This window comes from Apus apus, chromosome 12 (genome assembly GCF_020740795.1).
Source record: "Apus apus isolate bApuApu2 chromosome 12, bApuApu2.pri.cur, whole genome shotgun sequence".
In the NCBI taxonomy this organism is placed as follows: domain Eukaryota; kingdom Metazoa; phylum Chordata; class Aves; order Apodiformes; family Apodidae; genus Apus; species Apus apus.
Window position 1 is genome coordinate 11495982 of NC_067293.1, and position 21541 is coordinate 11517522.

A 21541-nucleotide genomic window follows, 5' to 3' on the forward strand; every position below is an offset into this window, starting at 1 on the left:
GACTATTGTGGTTTTCCTTTGAAGTGGTAGTACATGCTGCTGCTGAAATAGGATTTTATACCTTCCCTTAGTTAGGTGTTCCTGTTTCCCCACTGGGGCTTGTGTGGCTGTGTTCAGAGCTGTCTGTGAACTGATCTCACTTCAAGTTTCTCTGTAAACTAGGTTAGTTTTTAGCCTTGTCAGTTCCTTCATGCAAGTTATGTTGCAGCACTACTGTCTGTGTGGCTGTGATAGAAACATGTGGCTTAAAGTGGGAGAAACTTTTTCACAGCCCCTAAGATATTGTTCCCCCTCAAAATAACTACAAATACATTTTGCTATTTTTGATGAGCAAGGCTATTGGTTTCTATCAATTAAAATTAAGTTAAATTGATTAAGAAGCTATTCTTTAGGTATGACATATGGTTAATTCATGGCCTTTTAAAGGAGAACTTCAGAAGCTGCCAAGTTTACTGAGTTGACTGCAATATAAGATGTGCAACTCCAAAGATTGGATTCCAAGTTCATAATACATGATCTTGTATGGGGTTGGTGCCTGGGATTCTGGCAAGAACAGCTTGTAATATCTGAGCATTTTTAGATACTTTTCCTTGGTATGTAGATACAAGAAATCCATACCTGTCACAAAGGAAGAATATCTTCTTTTTGGACTCTTTGGACATATATTCTTGGAGCTCTGAGTCTCAGAAGAAAATTTTCAGTATATGTCCTCAAGATCTGCATTTACTTCTGTCTCTGTTATGGTAAACTTTAGTACCAGTGTGGCCCAAGTTCAGATTCTCTTTTCATTGTTGTGTACAAATTACCAAGAAATAGTTAAATTCTTAGATTTTAATCACATTGTCAAGAATAATTACATTGGTATCTGTGCTTTGTAAAGGTTGGCCTGAACAGCACTAGTATGGCCGTGTATTGTAAAAGGTTTACAACCCTGGCAAATGTCTACCGACCATTAAACCTGGACTGTTTAATCTTACAAAAGTCACAGATGTTCTGAAGAAATTGTATGTATTTTGAAGAGCATAGGTCATGTCAGGGCATTTCTTTATTGCATTAAACTATATTTTTAACACTACTGTTTGTGGCTGCCTGGTGTGTATCTGTCAAGCAACAGTCATGCTCAAGCTAATGGTTTTGCTGCATCTGTGTAGCTGATTTTGGGCAACTGCATTGCCAGCTACTCTGGATTTATCCCTAGATGAGATCGGAATCTGAGTCCTTGCCCATTCCCTAAGGAGATCATAGACTCATTTAGGTTGGAAAATTCAAACCATAAACCTAATGCTTCAGCATCCACCACTAAACCATGTACCTAAGTACCACATCTACATGTCTTAAATACCTCCAGGGACAGTGACTAAGCCACTTCCCTGGGCAGCCTGTTCCAATATGGCAATGATAGTTTATAGTTGATGCATCGTCATTCTGCTGTGGAAACAACCCTGTACTTTCAGGACTAGAAGATGAGATCTGAGTTAACATAAACCTTTCCTATTTATATTTATCTTCAGTAGCTTCTAGTCTGAAGCAAAAAGTATCCAGACTTCCTCACTTATCTCAGTGCAAGCAAAGCTAGCTAGTGACTGCCAGTTTTTTGCATGTATGAGAAAATACGTTGCATGCTACCTGTGGCCTTCAGTCTTGTTGTATCTCCAATGATGTGTCCTTTTTTGGCACTGACTTCTTGGGGAAGACTTTTTCTAAATGTCTCCAGTTTCAATGCGTTCTTGTATGACAGCACAAAGCTTTTCCTGGCAAATGTGTAGCATCTGATCTTCACAAAAACATTATGGTACATGCAAGGTGTGCAATAGGAAAATTCTGGAGGCAGAAGCAATGACTGAGAACTGTTCTTGCTTGTGAAATCCTTCTATAGACTATTAAAGTAGAAGACAATTTAAAAAAAAACCAGAAAACCTCATGCCATAATCTATATTTGGGAGCTGAATCAGCTTGGTTTCTCCCCCTACCCAGCTTTCCTGTACTTAGTTTAATACGTTTCCCTTGGGAAATGTCTGGTGTAGTCCCTCAGCTGTTCCCAAGCATAAGTCCTTCAAATCATCTGTTCACTCTTGGGGGTAATTTGCTGCTAAACTCCACAGGAGTTGCTCTGACAAGAGTTTCCTCATGCAAGGTGCATAAGAGCCTTGAAAGTAGGCTTGGAAAATACTTATTTCATAGTTTCAATAGTGCAGTTTATTAGCAGTGTTTGTGTGTTTCTCTTTCACTTTAAAGGCTTTTGCTTCTCAGTTCTGTGACTAGTTAAGAGTGGACACCTCAGAGTAGCTGCACTTTAGAGAACAGTTCTTCAGATTTAAATGACATACGAGGCCAGCATCTGCTAAAGTCTGTTCTAGTAACCATTTGCAGATGTTTTCTCTAACAAAAATGTGAAGAAGTGTGACCAAATTGAGATTAGCGGGCATTGTGTAGTCTAGCTAGCACCTGACACATCTGACATGTTTGTTGTATGCAGCTGTGTTTCCTTAGTGTGCAAATGCAATTCTTGCCAGAGCTTGCTCCAGAGTTTGGCTCTGTCTTATATTTTTCCTTACTGGGCACTCCCAAATTCCTCATTCTCTCTCCTTCAGGGACACCCTAACCCTTTCATATCCTGACTGGAGATAGTAACATTCCTCTCTGGTGTTGCTTTTCAGTTGAGGCAGAACACCAGCTGTATGGCTCCATGCCAAAGTACAGTCTGGTACTTGAAAAAAGACAGCCTGGGCCCTGACTGTCACACTGAGCGTAGCCTCAACTTATGATGCGCTTTCAGTGTTTCCACAGGGAAGAAAAGATGTCTGTGCTGTGTAAGAGAGCAACGTGTGACCTGCAGTAAAAGAGGAGTATGTTTACATTTCAATTACTGGGAAACCAACTTTAGCAAATCAGTTAACGAACTGTCCTTTTCTATCTAAGGAATCCTTCCAAGTCTCACAGTGTAGGCAGGACTAAGTACAGCTTAGCTGTTTCCTACAAAGTTGCAGCTCTTGCTCACATACAGACTTGAATCTCTCATCCAAATGGTTTCCCTTTTTTTTTTTTTCCAAGGAAGTAGTATAGCAAGTACTGGAAAAGAAGGCAGGAAGAGAAGCCCTGTTTCTCTAGCTGATTTTTTTTTCCCAAGATCTCAGCATCTTATAAATGTTTTGAATGCAAGTTCTGCATTCCTGCCCCTACAGTGGAATACAGAGCACCTACCTAAGCAGTACAGTTGAGAAAATTAAGATTTAAGAATGACACTTAATGCTGCTGTCATACTCAGCATACAGCTGCTTATAGGAAATAAAGGGGAGATGAGGAAGAGCCTTAATGCTTCCTTTTGCATATTGTGCTCAAGGCTGCAGTTAGATGCTCCTGTCTGCTTGCAAACCTCAGTCTTCAGTTCTCTGCTGCTGTCATCTTGGAGATGTAGGACTGCTGGTTCAGTTCTTTCATCTGACCAAGAAGAGCTAGGCAGGATATCCAAAGTCCCTAGAGAGTGCAATAGCTGGTAGACTGCCAGATAATAGATGTGGGAGCGCTATTCCCATTCTTGCTGAAGCAATGCAAGAAAATAAAAATTCAAGAGGAATTGGTTTAAAGAGAACATATAAAAGCCTGTACAACTCTAGATTGATGATTAAGGTGCCTCTTAGGATGGAACATCTCTTTGGCAGTTCCTCTAGTTGTCTTGAAAAAACAACTGGCATAAATGAATAGAAGATTTTTGCCAGTTGGAGCAAAACCTAGGAACCAAACCTGTAGAACGATAAGCATTCATAAGCAGTTATACATATCAGTTGATGTAATAGAGCTGTAGGTAATACCTGTATGCACAGTTTGAAAGTATACCAGAGTATGTGTACGTGCCCCCCCAAAAAAGGTGTATTAATTCTGTTATTTCCTAACTTTCCTGTACCATTTAAAAACTGAATATTTACTTGTTTTTGTGAGTTTATTAAATACAAAGAATAAAAGTAAATGTTACGAATTTGCAGCTATGCATATTCTGAAACTGCGGGTAAGTGACATTGTTAACTTACACTAATAAGTTAGAGGATGGCATATGATGGTGTATGGTATTTGTTACACTACTGAGGGGCTATCATGGCTAGTCATTGCATAAATATTTAGCAAAATATGGTTGTTGCTTGAGAGCTTACAATTTTAGAAGGAAGTCACAGATAAAAGGAACATGAAACCTTTTTCCTTTGCTGTCTTGTGTCTCTCCCTATTTAGATTGTAAGTACTTTGACAGAAACCTTCTATCTTCTTTATTTGTACAGTTTAATCTACAGTGCATGAACAGTATCTTAGTTGCTTTTATATTACTAATTACAATCTTGCAACTGTGAAATAATAAGCAACAGTCATAGAGTAACAGCAATCTACACCCTTCTGAAAGTTTTTATAGATAGTGCAGCAACAGTGAGTTTTCAGGAGATACTTAGTAACTAATAAAGCTATGGTTTGTTAAAGGAGCAGGAGAGAGTTTCTATGTATTTAAGCAACACAGGAGAAACAGATAATTGAATTATTTTGGTGAACAAGTGACTTAAATAGCTGATAAACATCCTATGAAACCTGTTTTAAGTGGTGCAATTAAAGGCAATGTGTATATGTGTTCAGGAATTTCTGTAGCCAAGCAGGTGAGATGTTTAATCAAAGTGTTTGTCTATCTGCTTGTTTACTTCCTACAGTAATCATGGAATCATACCATGGTTTGGGTTGGAATGGGCCTTAAAGATCATCTAGTTCCAACCCCTGTGCATGGGCAGACATACCTCCCACTAGACTAGAAAATCAGAAAGATCATGTGTTTTCTGAATTTGTCTGCCATCTATTGTGCTTTTGTCATGTTACATCTCCACTACTACCTATTCATTTTGTAGGGTGAAAGAGGATTCCCAGGCTTGGAAGGACAGCCGGGTTTGCCTGGATTTCCAGGACCTGAAGGACCACCTGGTCCAAGAGGCTTGAAGGTAAGTCCCCCGATTCACTTGAGTAGCTTGAAAATGCTAGGTAGCATTAACTTGCATGTAGCACTGATCCTAAATCATTCCAGAATGCTTGATTATCATTGGTTTCATAGTAAAAATCTTCAAATGTTGGGATATGCTATAGGCTTTTTTTGTTTGCTTGATTTGAATAGTTAAACAGAGCAAAAGATTTCTCTGATTTTCTTGTTCTTTATCTACACGTGTGTTTGTAAGTGCTACATGTACACTTGCATCCTTTCACTGGGTACTGCAGATTAAGGGCAAAGAACAGGTTTGACAAGGTTTTGTAGCATAGTTTTATTAGTCCTTGCAATAATGCACTCCATAGCTTTGCTGACTGATAAGAACGGTGCTGGGCTGTCAGCTGCCCTGGCATGTCCCACCACAGAGGTAAACAGTTGTTTGCATCTGGTGGCATTCCTGGGCTGGCTTTGGCTGGGACAATGCAAATGAAGGCGTCCCAGAACCTATGCAGAGAGCACTGAGGAATGAATGTTCCTTGCTGTCCTTGGAGGGTTGCAGTTTATTTGCTACTGAATTACATCATTATGCTCAGATGATGCAATATGCTATTAGAATGTTGAAAAACCTTTCTCTGAATGCACTTATATTTAATATACACAAGATTATCCAGGATATGCCATTTCTTTTGCAAATGTTCACAGTGTAAACTAAGAGGCACATTAAAAAGTAGCAAGCTATGTGATAAGAAAATAATGAAGTTATACACTAAAAGAACAATTAGATATAACGAGAGTGAAAAAGCAAAAGCCACTTGAATTAGAAATTTTGATTATATTTTTATTCCATAAATGGCTTTTTCAGGTTTGTATATGAAGTTCTGCATTATCATAATAGAGAGTAGTAATGGTACAGTATAATTCGCCTGTAATCTAGTATCTCTTGTTTTGCCCACAAGAGGTCAGTGTAGGACACTTGATGTCCTACTGCTTATGAGCGAACTTAAATAGCTTTGATTTTAAAAAAAAAAACAAAAACACATTTTCTCTAAGTCATATTTTATCAGCTGTAACAAATACTTTTCAATTCAAAGTCCAACACGCAAAATAAAATATTTTTTAACCCTTTTACTCAGGAAATGACAACTAATATAACTTTTAGTCCACTTACTATAAACATGCAGAAGAGATATTGTCATGCTTGCAGTTTAATTCACTAGAAAGGCAGACTGGAAACTTGAGGGGTTTTTTGTTTGTTTGTTGTTATTTTTAGGGTGATGATGGACTTCCAGGGCCTATTGGACCCAAAGGAATCAGAGTAAGTAATGGTGCAGCTTTAGGGTGATACACTGGAAAATTGGGTAAAGACTGCTGGGCATTGAGTGGCTTCTCACACAAGATGTTATTTATGGGGGGACACAAATTCACTTAAATCTGAAGAGTAGTTTATCTAACAGCTAGGAGAGATTACTTTTTACAAGTAATATAAAATTGCCTAAGTAAAACAATCTTACGTATTACTTGTGTTACTTTCATAATCTCATTAGAGAGGGTAGCCCCAATACTTATTTCATCGTCTTTGCTGTACGGGATCTGAACACTCTGGTAACTTTGCTTCAATTTGTTCTAAAGTAGACATTTTTATGTAGGGTCAACATGGGAGAGGTTGATTTCTCTGGAAGTCCTTTAGGTTTTGTGCCTTTGCTTTTTCTTTTTGTCAGACCCTTTAGCTGGTGACAATTGATGTATCTTTGCCTTTAGTGGGACATGTCCGTTTTCTACACTATGAGTGTTCATTTATTTTCTTTATATATTTACATACTATTATTTAGTTGTTCTGCATTGTCTTCTCTGGTTTTTTTGTGGGTATTTCCCTGAAAGAAAGGTAAGAACCTTGATAGCTGTCCCACATGGCATTCTGTTTTTTACAGGTTATTCTGGTTTTTTACAGGTATATCTGTTACAGATGTTTCTGTTTTTTTTTATTTACATATGTACAAATAGGTTACATTTAGTAAAATCTTGGTAAATCTTTTTGCATATCCATTCCATACCATGCTGGGTTAAAAACGTGGTTAATTTCCTTCTAGGGACCTCCAGGGCTTCCAGGATTTCCAGGAACACCAGGACTTCCTGTGAGTAGGAATGGACTGTATAGATATGAATCTGTTCCCTTTTGTCTTTCAGGCCTAGAAGAGCATCCTACAAGCTAACACTTCTTTCCTATTTTCCACTTTAAAGGGATTGCCAGGACAAGATGGGCCACCAGGACCTCAGGGTATCCCAGGATGCAATGGAACAAAGGTGGTATACCTTTAAAATTCTTTAAAATGCAACAGTAGTGTGATAAAGAGCTCCTGTTCTCCTGTCTGTAAGCAATAGGTTTAGTTTATTATGTGCAGCAGTACCTGCTGTTACCGTGCTGTGCAGGTAATTCCAAGATAATTCACTCATCTGAGAAAAGGGGTCATGGTCTGGTGCTTAAAGCATAAGTTTTGCCACAAATTGCCAGCACCAAGTTGCAACATTTATACTCTGCAGCCAATGTAGTTAAATTATTTGTTCTAGTCCATAATTTTATAGCTAACAATGGAGAGGAATATGCAATAATTAAATAATATACTGTGATCTAATATATACTACATATATATACTGCATATATATTAGATTATCTCATCTTTCTAATAGATTCTTGCTACCAAGGAAAACTTATTACCTGAGAGTGGGACTTAGTAACCTTTAATAATATATTGAAAATACTGATTCAGTATTCCTGTTGGAAGGAGTCACTTTCATTCTAAAAAGTTCAAGTTAAGCTCCTTCCATAAGAAAATTTGATCATCTATAGTTTTCCATATCTGTTGTATAGTACTTTGCCTGGAAGTATGTGAAAATATGTAAGTGTGGAAAGTTGTGTTTCAGTTGGTTTTGTGATATAGCAAACTGTTTAGCCCATAGCTTGATGCAATACAATTTGCTACTCGGCACTCATAAGCTAACAATAAAACTGGAGTTTTGAGTCAAAACTTGTTTATCTGTTTTTATTATGGTTTTGTTATGTTTTCATTTGGGTTTGGCTAATCATTTTCTTTGTCTCTAAGGGAGAACGTGGATTCCCAGGCAGTCCAGGTTTTCCTGGTTTACAAGGGCCTCCTGTAAGTAGAAAATTTCCAGATCAGCAACCTGTAAGCCAGTAAAACTCTTCTACTCAGATCTGTGAAGCATCAGATAAATATCAGCATTTTTTTGCAGCTGGTCCTTTAATAAATAAGAAATTATTTATTTATTTATTTCTGGTTAATCAGAGTATTCTAGACGTCCAATAGAAGAGTGAGCTTTCCTGGTGCACGCTATGGTAAAGCTGATAAAAGGCCCTTTGAATTCTCACATGCTGAGATGCTTTGCTGCACCTGCAGAAAAATGCAAATACTTGTGTCAGAGAAGTAAGATTTTGATACTTTCATCCAGTACATCTAAAGAGTCTTACTTGTGATTAATGGGGTAGAAAAGAGTATAGACTGTTTTCATTATAAAACACAAGGATGTACAGCAAAGTGACTGTCAGAACCAAAGTACAAACAGAAAGAAATGTAGTAGACAGGATGTATAATAGGAGGCAATAAAGAAACAAATGGCTGGAAATGGAAATCAAGTTCCTTTAATGTTCAGCATTCATGTGAAAGTACTTCTGTGCTTTTTCCATTTGGTTCTGAAGATCATAAAAATTATATTTTCTCCTGTTTTTTTTTTTTTTTTTTTTATATTTCTGTCTTTAATGTTGCCTTGTGGTGTAGATCTGATTACTCGTTTGCAAATAACATAACAGTGATTTATTTTCATTGATCTTCCTTTTATTTTTTTTTTCTGTTAAACAAAGGGACCCCCTGGTCTGCCAGGTATGAAGGTAAGTGTTCTGTACTTGCACATCAAAGTACTAATCAGGCGTGTGTGTGGTGTGATCTGGCATAAGTAACCTGCTTGCTTTTATGCAAGACCATGTGCATCCATTGTAAGCTGTAATGACATTCTGAAGAAAAATTAGTGTTTCTAGGCCAGTCCAGTGCAACCAACTGGAAATCATGCAGTAGCTCTACTCAGTTTGGGTCAGTCCTTCCACAAGTAGCAGACTGGTTTCTGAAGCTAGTTTCCTGGTGAGGGGCAGGGTCTGTTTGTGTTGCGAGACATCAAGTTAGCAAACTACCTGTGAACACTCAAATGCACCGGTAGTTTGTTTACATGTGCATGCCTGAGAATGTGTCTTGAGACTAAGCAATAATAACCCAAATTATCTAATGAAGATAATAGTGCAACATCTTACGTTCTTTTTGGAAACATGCTCTCTACTGGATTGGTTACTACATAGATGGCTTTTTCTCCTAGTGTAAATAGTCTCAAAATCTAATTTTGGATTTCAAGGACCCCATTTAGTTTTTGAGTTGTGTTTTTTTGTGTGGGGGGGTGTTTGACCTATTTGAGCATGAGCCAAAACATCAGTTTTGGTTCAAATCTATTAGAAAGGAAACTTGACCCATGGAATTATTCCAATACACTCCTGAGAGCACAGCATAGCACTGGTGCTGGGAAATTGTAACTATTAAGCTGAATTATTTTTCTCAGCTCCTTTTATTTCCAGTAGTTTTATAGATATTAGAAGACAAGCTGATCAGAACATACACTTTAAAAATAAGATCTTCCCTGAAATCAATTAGAAACTGTGCTTCAGTACAGAACATGAAGCATGACTATTATAACAGCATAATCAGCATTAATCTTATGAGGTGGGACACTGGAAAAAGCTGAATGAGCTTTTTTTCTGTTGTGTCCTGTCCATTGCTTTCACATGGAGTTAGTAAGTCTCTTTTGTGAAGCATTTGTTTTCAATACCCTGATCTTCTGATATTTAAGTCAATACAGATATATTTGTACATATAAAAAGATAACTTTTAATAGCTGGTAGTTTAGCCATTTAAAGAATCCTCCAAATATGCAGAGATCTCTCCTAGAAAGTGTTATTCTTGGAGAATCCAGTACTTATATTAAAGAGTGCTGCTAGGGTGTAGCATAACTATATCTTTCAGAATCTTAAGAGGCACCATGTGTCCTTTGGAGTCAGAATGGTGATAAAGAATTGTGAATTGTGCTATTAAAGTCAGATTTTTTTCTTCTAGGGTGAAGCAGGTGAAATAATTACATCCTTGCTGCCAGGACAGAAGGGTGACCCAGGATTTCCAGGACTTCCAGGGATACCTGTAAGTTGTGTAAAGTACTATTAGGCTGTGATCTGCCCAGAAGATAACATGAAAAGTATTTGCATTACAGCACAACTGGAACATTTGTTGCTAGGGCATTCCTATCCAGGAATAGGGATAGGAATAGGGCATCCACTATTTCAGGGGGCCAGAAAGGTCCCCTGGTCAGAAAAGTTGTGTCCAGCAGACAGCAGTGCTCACAGTTACTTACTTGCTTCCCCTGCCTGTTCCCTCTTGCTGGACATTCTCTATCAGTTCTAGAGTTGCATTTGCTTCTTCACCCTGAGGTAAAGGTTGAAGTAACATCTGCCTTTCTAAGCTGCAGCCACAAATAATGGATGGTGGGAAGAGAGGGTAATGTCTCAGCTGTTCTCCTCATGTTGCACCTCCTGAACAGTGTTTCTGTTCTCCCAGCAGTCTTCTGTGAAAACAGCTAGTGACTCCAGGCCCTGTGCTTCCCCACTGAGCCATTCATTGCTTTAGTGGAAGAACAAGGGGAGCAGAAAATGAGTCTATCGGACTGGACAGAAGCCAGAGACTCCCATTTCCTGGTACAGAGAGGCAAGCCCCAGGCTATTCTGACCAGACTGAGCCTGTTAGCATTTCTGTTCCTCTGATCTGCACTTCCCTATTGTGTGTTTCTGGCTGGGATGAATCACAAATACAAAGTGTTTTGTTGTTCTCTCTCAGTGCATGAAGAGAAAGAAAGTGCAAAAGTAGTTCAAAACAAACAAAAAAGCATTCCCTTATCCAAACCAGAAAGATGTATTGATGTTGAGAGCAGAACACCCCTAAAATGGTGTACACTCCTTTAGGTCTTTCCACAAGAACAGATTGGTAGGTTAGTGGTCAGGTATTTTGATTTGATATGTATAGGGTACCAGCTGTTTGGTTTTTTTGACCTTGAAGGTCTCACTGGTTTTGTTTTTTGTTTGTTTGTTTGTTTTTATTATTTTTAAAGATGCCTCTCTCATTGCTTCCTCCACTTTCTCAACAGGGCCCACCTGGCTCCATGGGAATACCAGGTCCAATTGGTCCTCCAGGGCCTCCAGGTTTGACAGTAAGTTTCTTTAATCTGTTTCCCATAGAGTGTTGAGTGGGGCAGTTAATTCTTTGTTTCATGTCCTCAGAGTCAGGTCAGTAAAGTGCAGAGATCTTGGTAGTCAAGACTTGGTATAAAGACAACAGCAACCATGCATTTAGTTCACTCAGTGTGCATTTAAACATGATACATTTGAAACACTCAACCTGTTCCCAGTCCTCTTTCTACTTTAAATCAGGATGAATCTCTGTGCAGGCTCCTTACTTGTGTGAAGCCTGAGGAACAAGATTTTTCTTATTTATACCAGGATAATTCTTTCCTTAATGTTTAATATCTCACTGTTTGATTTTATTTGACTCTGTCACTTAAAGGAACAACTAATTTCTTACATATTTATCAAGTTGAATAGCACAGGGAAGAGCTCTCAGGGGAAGGCAAGGTGCCTTGTAAATATGGGTATAATGCACAGGAGTCAAAGTAGCAACACTGTTCGTTTGTTTGTTTGTTTGTTTCCTCACAAGGGCATGTAAAGTGCTTGGAAGTTACTTTTTTTGTTTGTTCCCTTTTTTAATAGGGGCCTCCTGGTCCACCAGGGCTTCCAGGACCTAAGGTATTTTCTTTCCCTCATTGACGGTGGTGGTGAACTGTTATGCTCTTCTTTGTGTTAATTTTTTATTTCTAAGGGCTGATGAGTTATACTTTTTGCAGGGTAATATGGGTTTGAATTTCCAAGGGCCCAAAGGTGAAAAAGTGAGTAGGTGATCAAGATGATATTTTTACTTATTACTTTCAGAATTCTTGTGTGTGCCATTTTGGTTTGTGTTGCCTGTAACATACTGGTCTCCTTGTACATTAGGGTGAACAAGGTCTTCAGGGACCTCCAGGTCCACCAGGACAAATTGGAGAACAGAAGAGACCAAATGACATTGAGTTTCAGAAAGGAGATCAGGTGAGTAGGAAACTATACCCACAGGTGGGAAAATGCAATGAGCATGTGATCAAGCTGCAGCCTTTGTTGGTTTGGCTCGTATATACTCATAGCCTGCTTACTGCAGAGGTTCTACTATTTTTCTCAAAGTACTGACTATTTCAGTCCTGAGTACTTTTCCTTTAACAGAGGGCATGCCGGTCACATTACCCCAGTTACTTCCCTTAGTAAAATAACTATTCTTAAGAAACTCTCTTAAAGGAAGTTCATAGTAACAGTAAAAGCAGTTAAAATATTTTCATTCCTTGGAACATGCAGACTGGGATTTTCAAAGCTGAGAATTCAGATTCCCACTAATTAACCAGCCATGTCATCCATTGTCAAGAAGTCTTTCAAAAATTCTAACTCAATTCTTTTTTCTTTTTTTTTCCTTTGGTCGTTAGTGCTGCCCCATAATCTTTCTTCCTTCTAATAAAATGTTTTTCCTCTTTCTGGCCTTTAAAAACTAAATATCAAACCATATTACAAGAGTAAGCTCAAACTGTTGGTTTGATTTGTATAGATCCTTCCTCACCCATAAATGCCAAAAAGTCATTGGGAGAGTTGCCATTTTTTAAGTTATTACTCTTTTTTTTTTTTACTTTTTTTTCTTCAGTGGGGAATATTTCACAGTACCATTTGATTGTGGGTGCCAGTCATGACTAATCTGAGCAGCACCAGCAGGATCATGGGTGCCTGAGTTTCATATTTTCTTTTAAGTTTTTGTGGTATTCTTCACATTGATCAAAATAATTTGTTACCCTTCATTTCAGAAGAGTATTACGCACCTCTAAGGCATATCTAGAGCTATCCAAGATTTATGCTTGGTAGGATACAATCAAATATATAAAATTTTCAAAATTGCATTAATTTTTTTTGTGAAACACCCGCCAAGTTCTGATGTGTACCTTCACCTCCCAATTCTGACTGAAAAATTAAGTGTATAGATGGGCTTGTAAGTCTGGGAAGCCTCCAAGTTAAACAACCAGAACCTTGCACAGAAACCCTGCACAGAAACATTTTGTGGATTCAGTAGCTTGTCACTTTTCTTTAGGTTGTTGGTGGAGAGATTTAATAACTTTTACAGAGGTATAATAAGACAGAATAGAAACCCTAACTTTTTAACACAGTGATCCTGTTACATGTTTCCTGATGGTCTCAACTTCAACAGTTATCAGTAATCCAATGAATGGCACGCCTGTAATTTCAGCAGGATCTGGCATTTGTTCTTTCTTTCCTTTTTCTCTTCCTTCTTTTTTATTATTTTATATAATAGTATAGCAGTATAATAGTATAGCAGCTGCAGGCACCAAGCCAGCTGCTGCAGTGCACGCAGGAGGCAGTTGTCTTAGTGGAGTGAATCATCTAAATAAACAGGATGAGCAGTTAATAAAATGTATAGAGGCCCTTAACAGATTAACAGAAAGAAGGTAGAAATACGGTTATTTACTGTTCATGGTGCTTGGAAATCTAAATTTCAGCAAAATAAGATTCTATGTTTAAAAAAAAATAAAAATCAACAGAGCTACTAGTAGCTACTAATGCTCTTTTCTTTGCACATGCTTGACAGGGTATTCCAGGTGATCCCGGCCCACCAGGACTTCCTGGGCCACAAGGCCCTCCTGTGAGTAGTCCTCTTCCAGTTCTTTTTTATTACATCTGTATCAGAACTGTAAATTCATTCTACTTTGGCTTGTGGGCTCAGTTTAAGATGACGTTTGTGTGTCCAGGGTCCTCCCGGTGGCGTAAAAGGTGAAAAAGGTGAGCAAGGAGAACCAGGCAAAAGAGTAAGTAGTCTGTTTAATCAAACATTTATCTTTCCAATCAGTATTATCTTTGAGAATTAAGCATATGTTGAAGTCATGTGGGCCATCAGCCTCTGGGTAAGAGACTACTTTTTATTTTCCATAACCTGGCAAACTAGTAGATGACACATCTGGTTCATGAAAGTGCTTCTAGCTATGAATCGCTCAATGCTTTCTGATAGAATTATCTACATGGAGATCTCAGTTTTGGGGGCAGGAGAAACAAATTTGAGTGATGTTATCAGGTTACATGTGGAAACCTCCTTCAAAGTTGTTGGACTGCTTGACTGAAGTAGGAGTTTTCTGTTTCCTTTTCGAGAGGGTCTTCATTGAGCATGCTGTGTACTGGGTTGGCAAGCAGCATGATTTTGGTATATATTTAAGTTGGTCTATGTAAGTTTATTCTCAGTGGGTTTACTTGTGAGGTGGCTCACAAAACTGAGCTTCTGAGCACTGCATTACAACCAAAAGTCCATTTGTCCTTTCAGTTTATGTATGTGCTGTCTGGGGAGAGAAGAGTCACTTTGTTCTTATCTAGTCTCAAATCCATCCTGGATATCACAGCTCAGAAAAGCAGAGGAAGATAGTAGAAATGCTAAGAAATAGGATGAAAATAACATGGGCTGGACCAGCAAAAAAAGATAAGCTACTACCAGCTCAGAGCACTGTATTTTCTCTTTCACAGCTACTGAACCCATATTTCCATGAACATAACAGGCCTCTTTGAAAACCAAGACAAAAGTATTGCTCAGGTTAATTGGACAATATATAAGCACCTTTAGAAACACATTGGTAATAGGTTTTTCAATTTCCATAGGAAATAAATACAATGGAAAAAATTGTTTAGTGTCCTAGATAAAATCCTTCTTAGTTGCTGAGATTTGTAGGAGAGTTTTGATTTGCCTTCTTTAAGGAACATAAGAAATGAGGCAGATTTACAAAGTCAAAATTCTCGTTCCATTGAGTGCGGTTTTTAATTGTATTTTCCAAGTTGCTTCTCTCTGCAAAAGTAAGTGAGGACCACATACATTTGCAAAGATCTGGAAGGATAAATGTCCTGAGGGGATATGGCAGATGCCTTTTGCCAAAAGGTTGTTTACTAACATTTTTGTTTGGTTTTATTACTCTGAATTTGGACATGAACATTCTTAAAGTGTAGGTTTGCTATTAGTGCACTCTAAAGCTGCTTTTTATGAATCCATACAATTCTGTGTAGCTCAAACCCATTTCAGATACAGTCATAAAAATGTCAGTCTGAAAATTCACAGGAAGTCTTAAAACCTAATGTTTGAGAATCAGAACTCATCACTAATAATAATGAATTCACAGATCACATGATACTCTAATTCACTATATCTGTCAGGTCTTATCAACTTCTTAGTGACTGAGAGTTGATCTTGGCGTTATGGTAAACTTCATAACTTATTCAGGTTATGTTCCAGCAGGTGGCCCCATACATACTGCTTCTGTAATGCCAACAAGAGAGTTGTATTTGCCTTGCCCAGTGAATGCTCTAGAAATATGGTTGAGTTTGCACTACTTTTATTGCAGCAATGACACAATTTTTAGAAGTCACTTCTCTGAGCAGAATTGCACTTCATGTTTTTGTCAATACTTTTCTTCAGAAAATTGCATTCAGTTTAAAGGAGAGCTAAAATTCAAACACAAAAACATTTGAATTTAATTTCACCTGTCGCATTATATTAATTTTGTAATTAAATATAAGGTTCTAATGATAGGGAGTTAGGATCTGTTTTCCAAATAGGGCATTTATCCGATGTTAGTAACTCCATTTGATATCTTTGGTGTACTTCCCACTACTTTCTAGAGAAAGTTTGATTTGTTGAACAATGGGAAATCTGTAACACAATTTCCATAAGAATTTTTCCCCACTGAAACATTTTATTTCAATGCATGCTTATGTCTTTGAAGGGAAAGCCTGGCAAAGATGGAGAACCTGGTCAGCCTGGTAGGGATGTGAGTAGCTCATACATTTCTAATCTAAGCAGTCTCCTTATAAGCCTTTTTTCCTGATACGGAGAAGATCTGAATGTGTCTTTCTCTTTTTTTGAAGGGTTTACCTGGTGGGCCTGGAATAAATGGTGCTCCAGGAAAAGAAGGTGAAAAGGTATGCCAGGTTTTTTGTCATTATTGCTATAGTAGCTTGAAAATCTGTTATCACTGAGTTAACTTCTTGCTGAATAGTAATTGCATTGTCTGTGCTGTTACAGTGTTGAGATAACTTACAGTGTTGCATTAACTTTCTTGTTTACTAGTGCTCAGTATAAGAAATGCTCTTAATTTCATTGCTAGGGTGAAAAAGGTGACACTGGTCCCCCTGGTCCTCCTGGAATTGTAAGTTCCTGATCCTTTACTTTCTTTACAAATTTAGTTGACAGTGTTGTCTCATAGTTCTTGTGTGACTGTGAGTCCCATCTCCAGGAACAGTAACAGACCATAAAGATTTCATGTATTCACTAACAGAGGTTGTTTCCTGCAGTCAAAATAGATTCTGTGCTTTAGGATTCGCTAGGTTACAAACACAAGGCATAACCTCAGACCAGCAGAAATTGAATCAGCTTCACTGAAGTCTGTTCTAACCATGTTGCCTTGGCAGTAGAAGTACTTCCTACTGGGAAGTGCTCCTTATTGGAATTATACCTGGTAATTCAGTGGAGTGGGAAAAGCATCCTGTAATTGGTGTAAGGTTCAAAGTATATTGAACTTTTCTTTCCTCGCATCTCTTTACCTCCAGTGACACTTTTCTTGGCAAGTTGTTTCACATGAACATGAAACATTTACAGGTCATTTCAAGACCAGGCATTGATGCAACAGTGGGACCAAAAGGTAGCAAAGGATTGCCAGGACTTCCAGGAGCCAAAGGGGATCGTGGATTCTCTGGAAGGCCTGGCCCACCTGGCTTGCCAGGTTCTCCAGGTAGGAGTGCAAGTATTGAAGTGAGTTGTATGTTCAAATGTCTGAAAGGATATTTAGCTTCACTGTCTTTTTGCACTCCTTTTGACAGATGGACTGAGCAGAGAGTGAAGGCAGAACTATTTAGTGCTGCCTTTGAGCCTGAAGGGTGGTCCTTATCTTATGGGGATAATATGAGGAATTCTGACTATTCCTTGCTACTGCCCTTGTGGTGAACAGAGGATGCTTATCATCAAAGCTGTCAAACAGAGCCTAGCTTTACAGTCTTAGGGGTAGTTTTTCTCATATCACTTACCTACAACATGCACTATCCATTGCTTTGCACAGAGAAAGTGTGTAACCAGAACTCCAGTACCTGGCCATCAAACCTAGTCTTCTATACATTGGCCAGTACTAAAGGAGAAGATGATCTGAGTCTACAACAGGAGTGAGCAGTGGCATTTGTATTTGCCTTACACATGCACAGAGAAGAACATTATTATTCTAATGTTACAGCTTGTAAATGTTCTTTTTTCCATCAGTATTTACTTTCATTAGTCCTGTTGTGTTTTGTTGTTTTTTTCCTTTATAAACTTAGTTGTTGAGTCTCAGGTCAATTGTTCAGACAAAAATCTCTGAAAATGCAAAATGTGCATGTGTCAAACACTGGACATCAACATGCAGTTTGATTCCACAAAAGAAATGTTATGGACTGCTTACATGGAAGGACACAGTCCTATCTGTAGCATGTTATTCATCGCATGTCATTGTCATCCTTGGAAAAAAGTGATTTAAACCTTTGAGCTGTTAAGGAATTAAGTTATTCCTGTCTTAGGGATCACTACTGTTGGACCTCCTGGCCCACCTGGCTTACCTGGTGAGAGAGGACAGAAGGGAGATCCAGGTTTACCTGGTGTTTCTATTCCTGGGCAACCAGGACTTGATGGACCACGAGGGCCTCCAGGACCACCAGGTCCCCCAGGGCCACCTGCACCATCAGTTCCTCCTGGTAAGCAATGACCACATAGACAGCAAGTGGAAGAGACTTAACAGATTTGATGTTCATTCTTTTTTCTCCTTTTTTTTTTTTTCTTTTCTTTTATTCTGCCTCCAAAGATACAGTTTATCAGCAGCTAAAGCCCATGACTTTCCAAGCTGTTTATCTACATTCTCCAAATCACTGTCATTGCAATTCAGGACATTTGTAGGAGAGCTCAAGCCTTAAGGACAAGTTACAGAATTTGGGAATTAAATGGTGTGAATTTCAGTCTGGCTTTATCATGCCTCTTCCTACCTCGAGTGAGCTCTGCTGTGACTTATCTGTGAGATTCAGCTAGACCAGAGGCTAGGAAATCTTGTCAGACTTCAGGGACCTTTGTGCTAACTCACACAATAATGAGTCCTCCAGGGCCAAGCAGATTTGGCCCAGATGTACAAAATCAAATATTTTTCCAACGTATGTTACATTCTCTTTAATCCAACTAATGCAAATCATATTAAAATTTGTGCATAAAGCAGGAGGTAACCACTTTGAACACTATCTTGAGTAAATTTAGCTTTCATAATATGATCTAATAAATGCTTGGAGTGACTGTTGCTGACTAATAGTTGTGATACCAGGAGAGCCAAAGGAGTAATTTTTCACAGAATTTCAGTTGCAGTTGATAAATATTCTAGTGTGTAGAAAACATAAAAATTAGCTTAAGAGTGGACACTTTAGATGCAGGATCTCAGCTCCTTATTGGTATAAGGGAAGTAGGGAATGGGAGAATATGGAATACAAGAAGGAAAACTAGTGGAGAGGGCCTAAAACTGTTCAGGGAGGAACGTAGTGTGTAGATGGCATCGGCATCGTGACTGCCCCCACTGATGATATTTCAAACTCATGCTTTTGCAATGAGGCTGCGAAGCAGAATGTAATGTAGAGAAGCATGTGGGCTGTGGGAAGTAGTTGGGAGATAGCTGAGGTGATGATTGTTGTGTAATATCACTGATTGTTTCCACTTGAGTTTGGATTACATTGGTGGGTTTTTGTTAGCAGTCCTGTCTGAATTGTCACAATGTTTTGGACTGTGATTTTGTGAGTTTGTTAGAAAATCCACACAAATACCAGGAAGTACATTTTTGTACTGAATACATGTATTGGTGCTGCTGTTGGTCTAAGACAAATTGACATTAAACCTTTCCTGATTTTCCTTAGGTGAAGGTATATGTGAGCCAGGGCCACCAGGACCTCCAGGAATTCCAGGACAGCAAGGTTTTACGGGGGAGCGAGGTCAAAAAGGTGCAGTGTCCTAGATATCCTGTGTTTTCTCTTTTTTTAAAGCTTGTCACAATGTAAAGCCTGCAGTAAATAAGGATAAACAGTGTCACTTCCCAGTAGGTTAAATGCAGATACTTTCTGTTTCTGAGGAAGAAAACTGTTTTGTTTGATAGTCTCTCGTCAAGTGCACAGGAATCTCAGAATGACTGAGGGTGCAAGCAATGCTAGGGCCTAGCAAGGGTCTTGATCATAGTAAAATGGAACTGCAGGTTTATGAGTACCTCCCAGGTAGAGGGAAACTAAGTGTTTTGTAACAACAGTTGCCAACTCTATGCAAAAAAGTTTTATACTTACCTCATTAATAAATTACACATTTTTAATGAAAAGCAACATTGAAGGTATAAATGCAAGATTCCTAATTTGAATTGGTCAATCTACAATAAGTTTTTGTTTGGTAAAAAAAAAGAAAAATATTTAATGTGTATCCTTGTTTCCAAAAAGACAATCATGCACTGAGGATGCTGATATGGGTAAGTGAGAATCTTTTCCTAGCTCAACCACGGACATCCTAGATGACTTTGGGCATCTCACTTAATTTTGTACTCTTTTCAAATACAAGTCTTTTTTCTCATGGAGATTTTAAGGATTAGTTAATTAAGCTAAATGAAATGCTTAAATACTACATTGACAAATGCCAGAGAAGTCTGTATGTGAAGGAAATTCCTAAGCTTTTTGAAACCATTATTTCTTTTTTTTTTTTTCTGTTTGGTTTTTTGTTGGTTTGTTGTTTTTTCAGTTAAATGAACTCCTTTTAGCCTGTTGTCAAATCAACAAAGCATTCTCAAGATTTATGTTACACTCTTGGAGTTTAATTAAAGCTTGGGATTTTTATACATGTGTGTGAGAGTTGTAGTTTGAAGTACCTATGTTACAGGAGGACTCTCAGGCTGAGAAAAAAGGCCACAGTCGTATTTTGTATTATTGAAAACATTTTCTTAAGTTATTTTGCACTATCCTAAATCAATTCTAGTCCTATCTGATATTGGTTATCTGACTCCTAGCAACCAAAAAGCTTCAGTTTGGCTTTCATGGGGGAAGCCTTCTAATATTTAAGCAATTATATAATTACATAAAATAGTAATTTGTATTTGGTGTTATAGATCAGTAGCAAGAAAACACTGTTCTGCTGAATTCTTTTAGTGTGTTCTAGGATCTGATGCTCAAATATGCTTTTTCAATGCAAATCTTTTTAGGTGATCAAGGAGACACATGCTTCAATTGTATAGGAACTGGAATAACTGGGCCTCCAGGGGAGAGAGGACCACCAGGACCTCCAGGTAGTCCAGGTAAGGCTGTAGTCTTCACTGTTTTGCTTACTGTATTCTAGAAAGTCACGTTTATATCTGAGTGTGTATAATGCTTATGATGTATCTGTGTATTGTGTACAAATTCAAACAGAGTTGCCAGCTCGAGCACGTGGTTGGTGCATGTTCTGTTTTGCTGGGGAGTGTTAGGATGAAACAGGCTGGATACATGTAAAACAATCACTAATTTTTAATGCCTGATATTTATGGCTTCTACAGTTTTATGCTTTTCTTTTATGTTTTTCTGCACTACTCAGGTTCTCCTGGTTTTCCTGGGCCAAAAGGTGAAAAGGGGCTCCCTGGATTAACAGGCCTTGTAGGACCACCAGTAAGTGGTGGTGTTATGTTCTTGTGGAAAAATATGGTCTGATTTGTCTTGCATGTTTAGTAGATCTATACACAGTAGATATGAATTCTTGTCTTTTTGTCCATAACTAACTTGAATGCATAATTGTTATATTGTGCCAAATTGAGGGAGTGAAAGAAAAACTAAAATGCTTTTTTTTTTTTTTTTTCTTTTGCTTTTCTCTTTACTCTCAGGGATTCCCAGGGCCCCCAGGTGCTCCTGGGAGACCTGGTCCTAAAGGAGACCCAGGGGATGTCCTGACTTCTCCAAGAATGAAAGGTGACAAAGGAGACCCTGGCTTCCCAGGACCTCCAGGTCTTCCTGGCATAGATGGCACTCCTGGACGAGATGGACTGCCAGGTCTGCCTGGCCCTAAGGGTGAACCTGTGAGTTCCATTTTATGCTGTCTTTGATTGGACAGAAGCTTTGGGAAGTACTTGATATACTGCGGATAAGAGGCAATTTCACTTTTTTCTGACATGTGACTAACATGGTAATTCTCTTCAGGAGATGCCAGTCTAGTGATTACATACAGAGGTACTCCCTGATTCTGTCAATGCTTCTCAAAATAAGCTGAGACTTCACAGATGTTTGAAATGTCAGATGGTCCCCTCTGCCATTGTCTACATTTAACCTATATAGTGTGAAGA

At 38.4% G+C, this 21541-nt stretch overlaps 1 protein-coding gene across 1 annotated transcript in view; it reads left to right on the forward strand.

The window, feature by feature from the left end:
- COL4A5 (collagen type IV alpha 5 chain) overlaps positions 1 to 21541 on the forward strand; it is a 79844-nt gene that overhangs the window by 29090 nt on the left and 29213 nt on the right. Inside the window, exons 3-24 of the mRNA XM_051630350.1 lie at positions 4875 to 4964; positions 6216 to 6260; positions 7033 to 7077; positions 7184 to 7246; positions 8044 to 8097; positions 8820 to 8846; positions 10111 to 10191; positions 11189 to 11251; positions 11808 to 11843; positions 11942 to 11983; positions 12090 to 12182; positions 13771 to 13824; positions 13931 to 13987; positions 15938 to 15982; positions 16080 to 16133; positions 16319 to 16360; positions 16810 to 16942; positions 17754 to 17927; positions 19119 to 19202; positions 20435 to 20527; positions 20803 to 20873; positions 21086 to 21277. Coding sequence (XP_051486310.1) covers positions 4875 to 4964; positions 6216 to 6260; positions 7033 to 7077; positions 7184 to 7246; positions 8044 to 8097; positions 8820 to 8846; positions 10111 to 10191; positions 11189 to 11251; positions 11808 to 11843; positions 11942 to 11983; positions 12090 to 12182; positions 13771 to 13824; positions 13931 to 13987; positions 15938 to 15982; positions 16080 to 16133; positions 16319 to 16360; positions 16810 to 16942; positions 17754 to 17927; positions 19119 to 19202; positions 20435 to 20527; positions 20803 to 20873; positions 21086 to 21277 — 1638 coding nt within the window. The remainder of the gene's footprint in view (positions 1 to 4874; positions 4965 to 6215; positions 6261 to 7032; positions 7078 to 7183; positions 7247 to 8043; positions 8098 to 8819; positions 8847 to 10110; positions 10192 to 11188; positions 11252 to 11807; positions 11844 to 11941; positions 11984 to 12089; positions 12183 to 13770; positions 13825 to 13930; positions 13988 to 15937; positions 15983 to 16079; positions 16134 to 16318; positions 16361 to 16809; positions 16943 to 17753; positions 17928 to 19118; positions 19203 to 20434; positions 20528 to 20802; positions 20874 to 21085; positions 21278 to 21541) is intronic.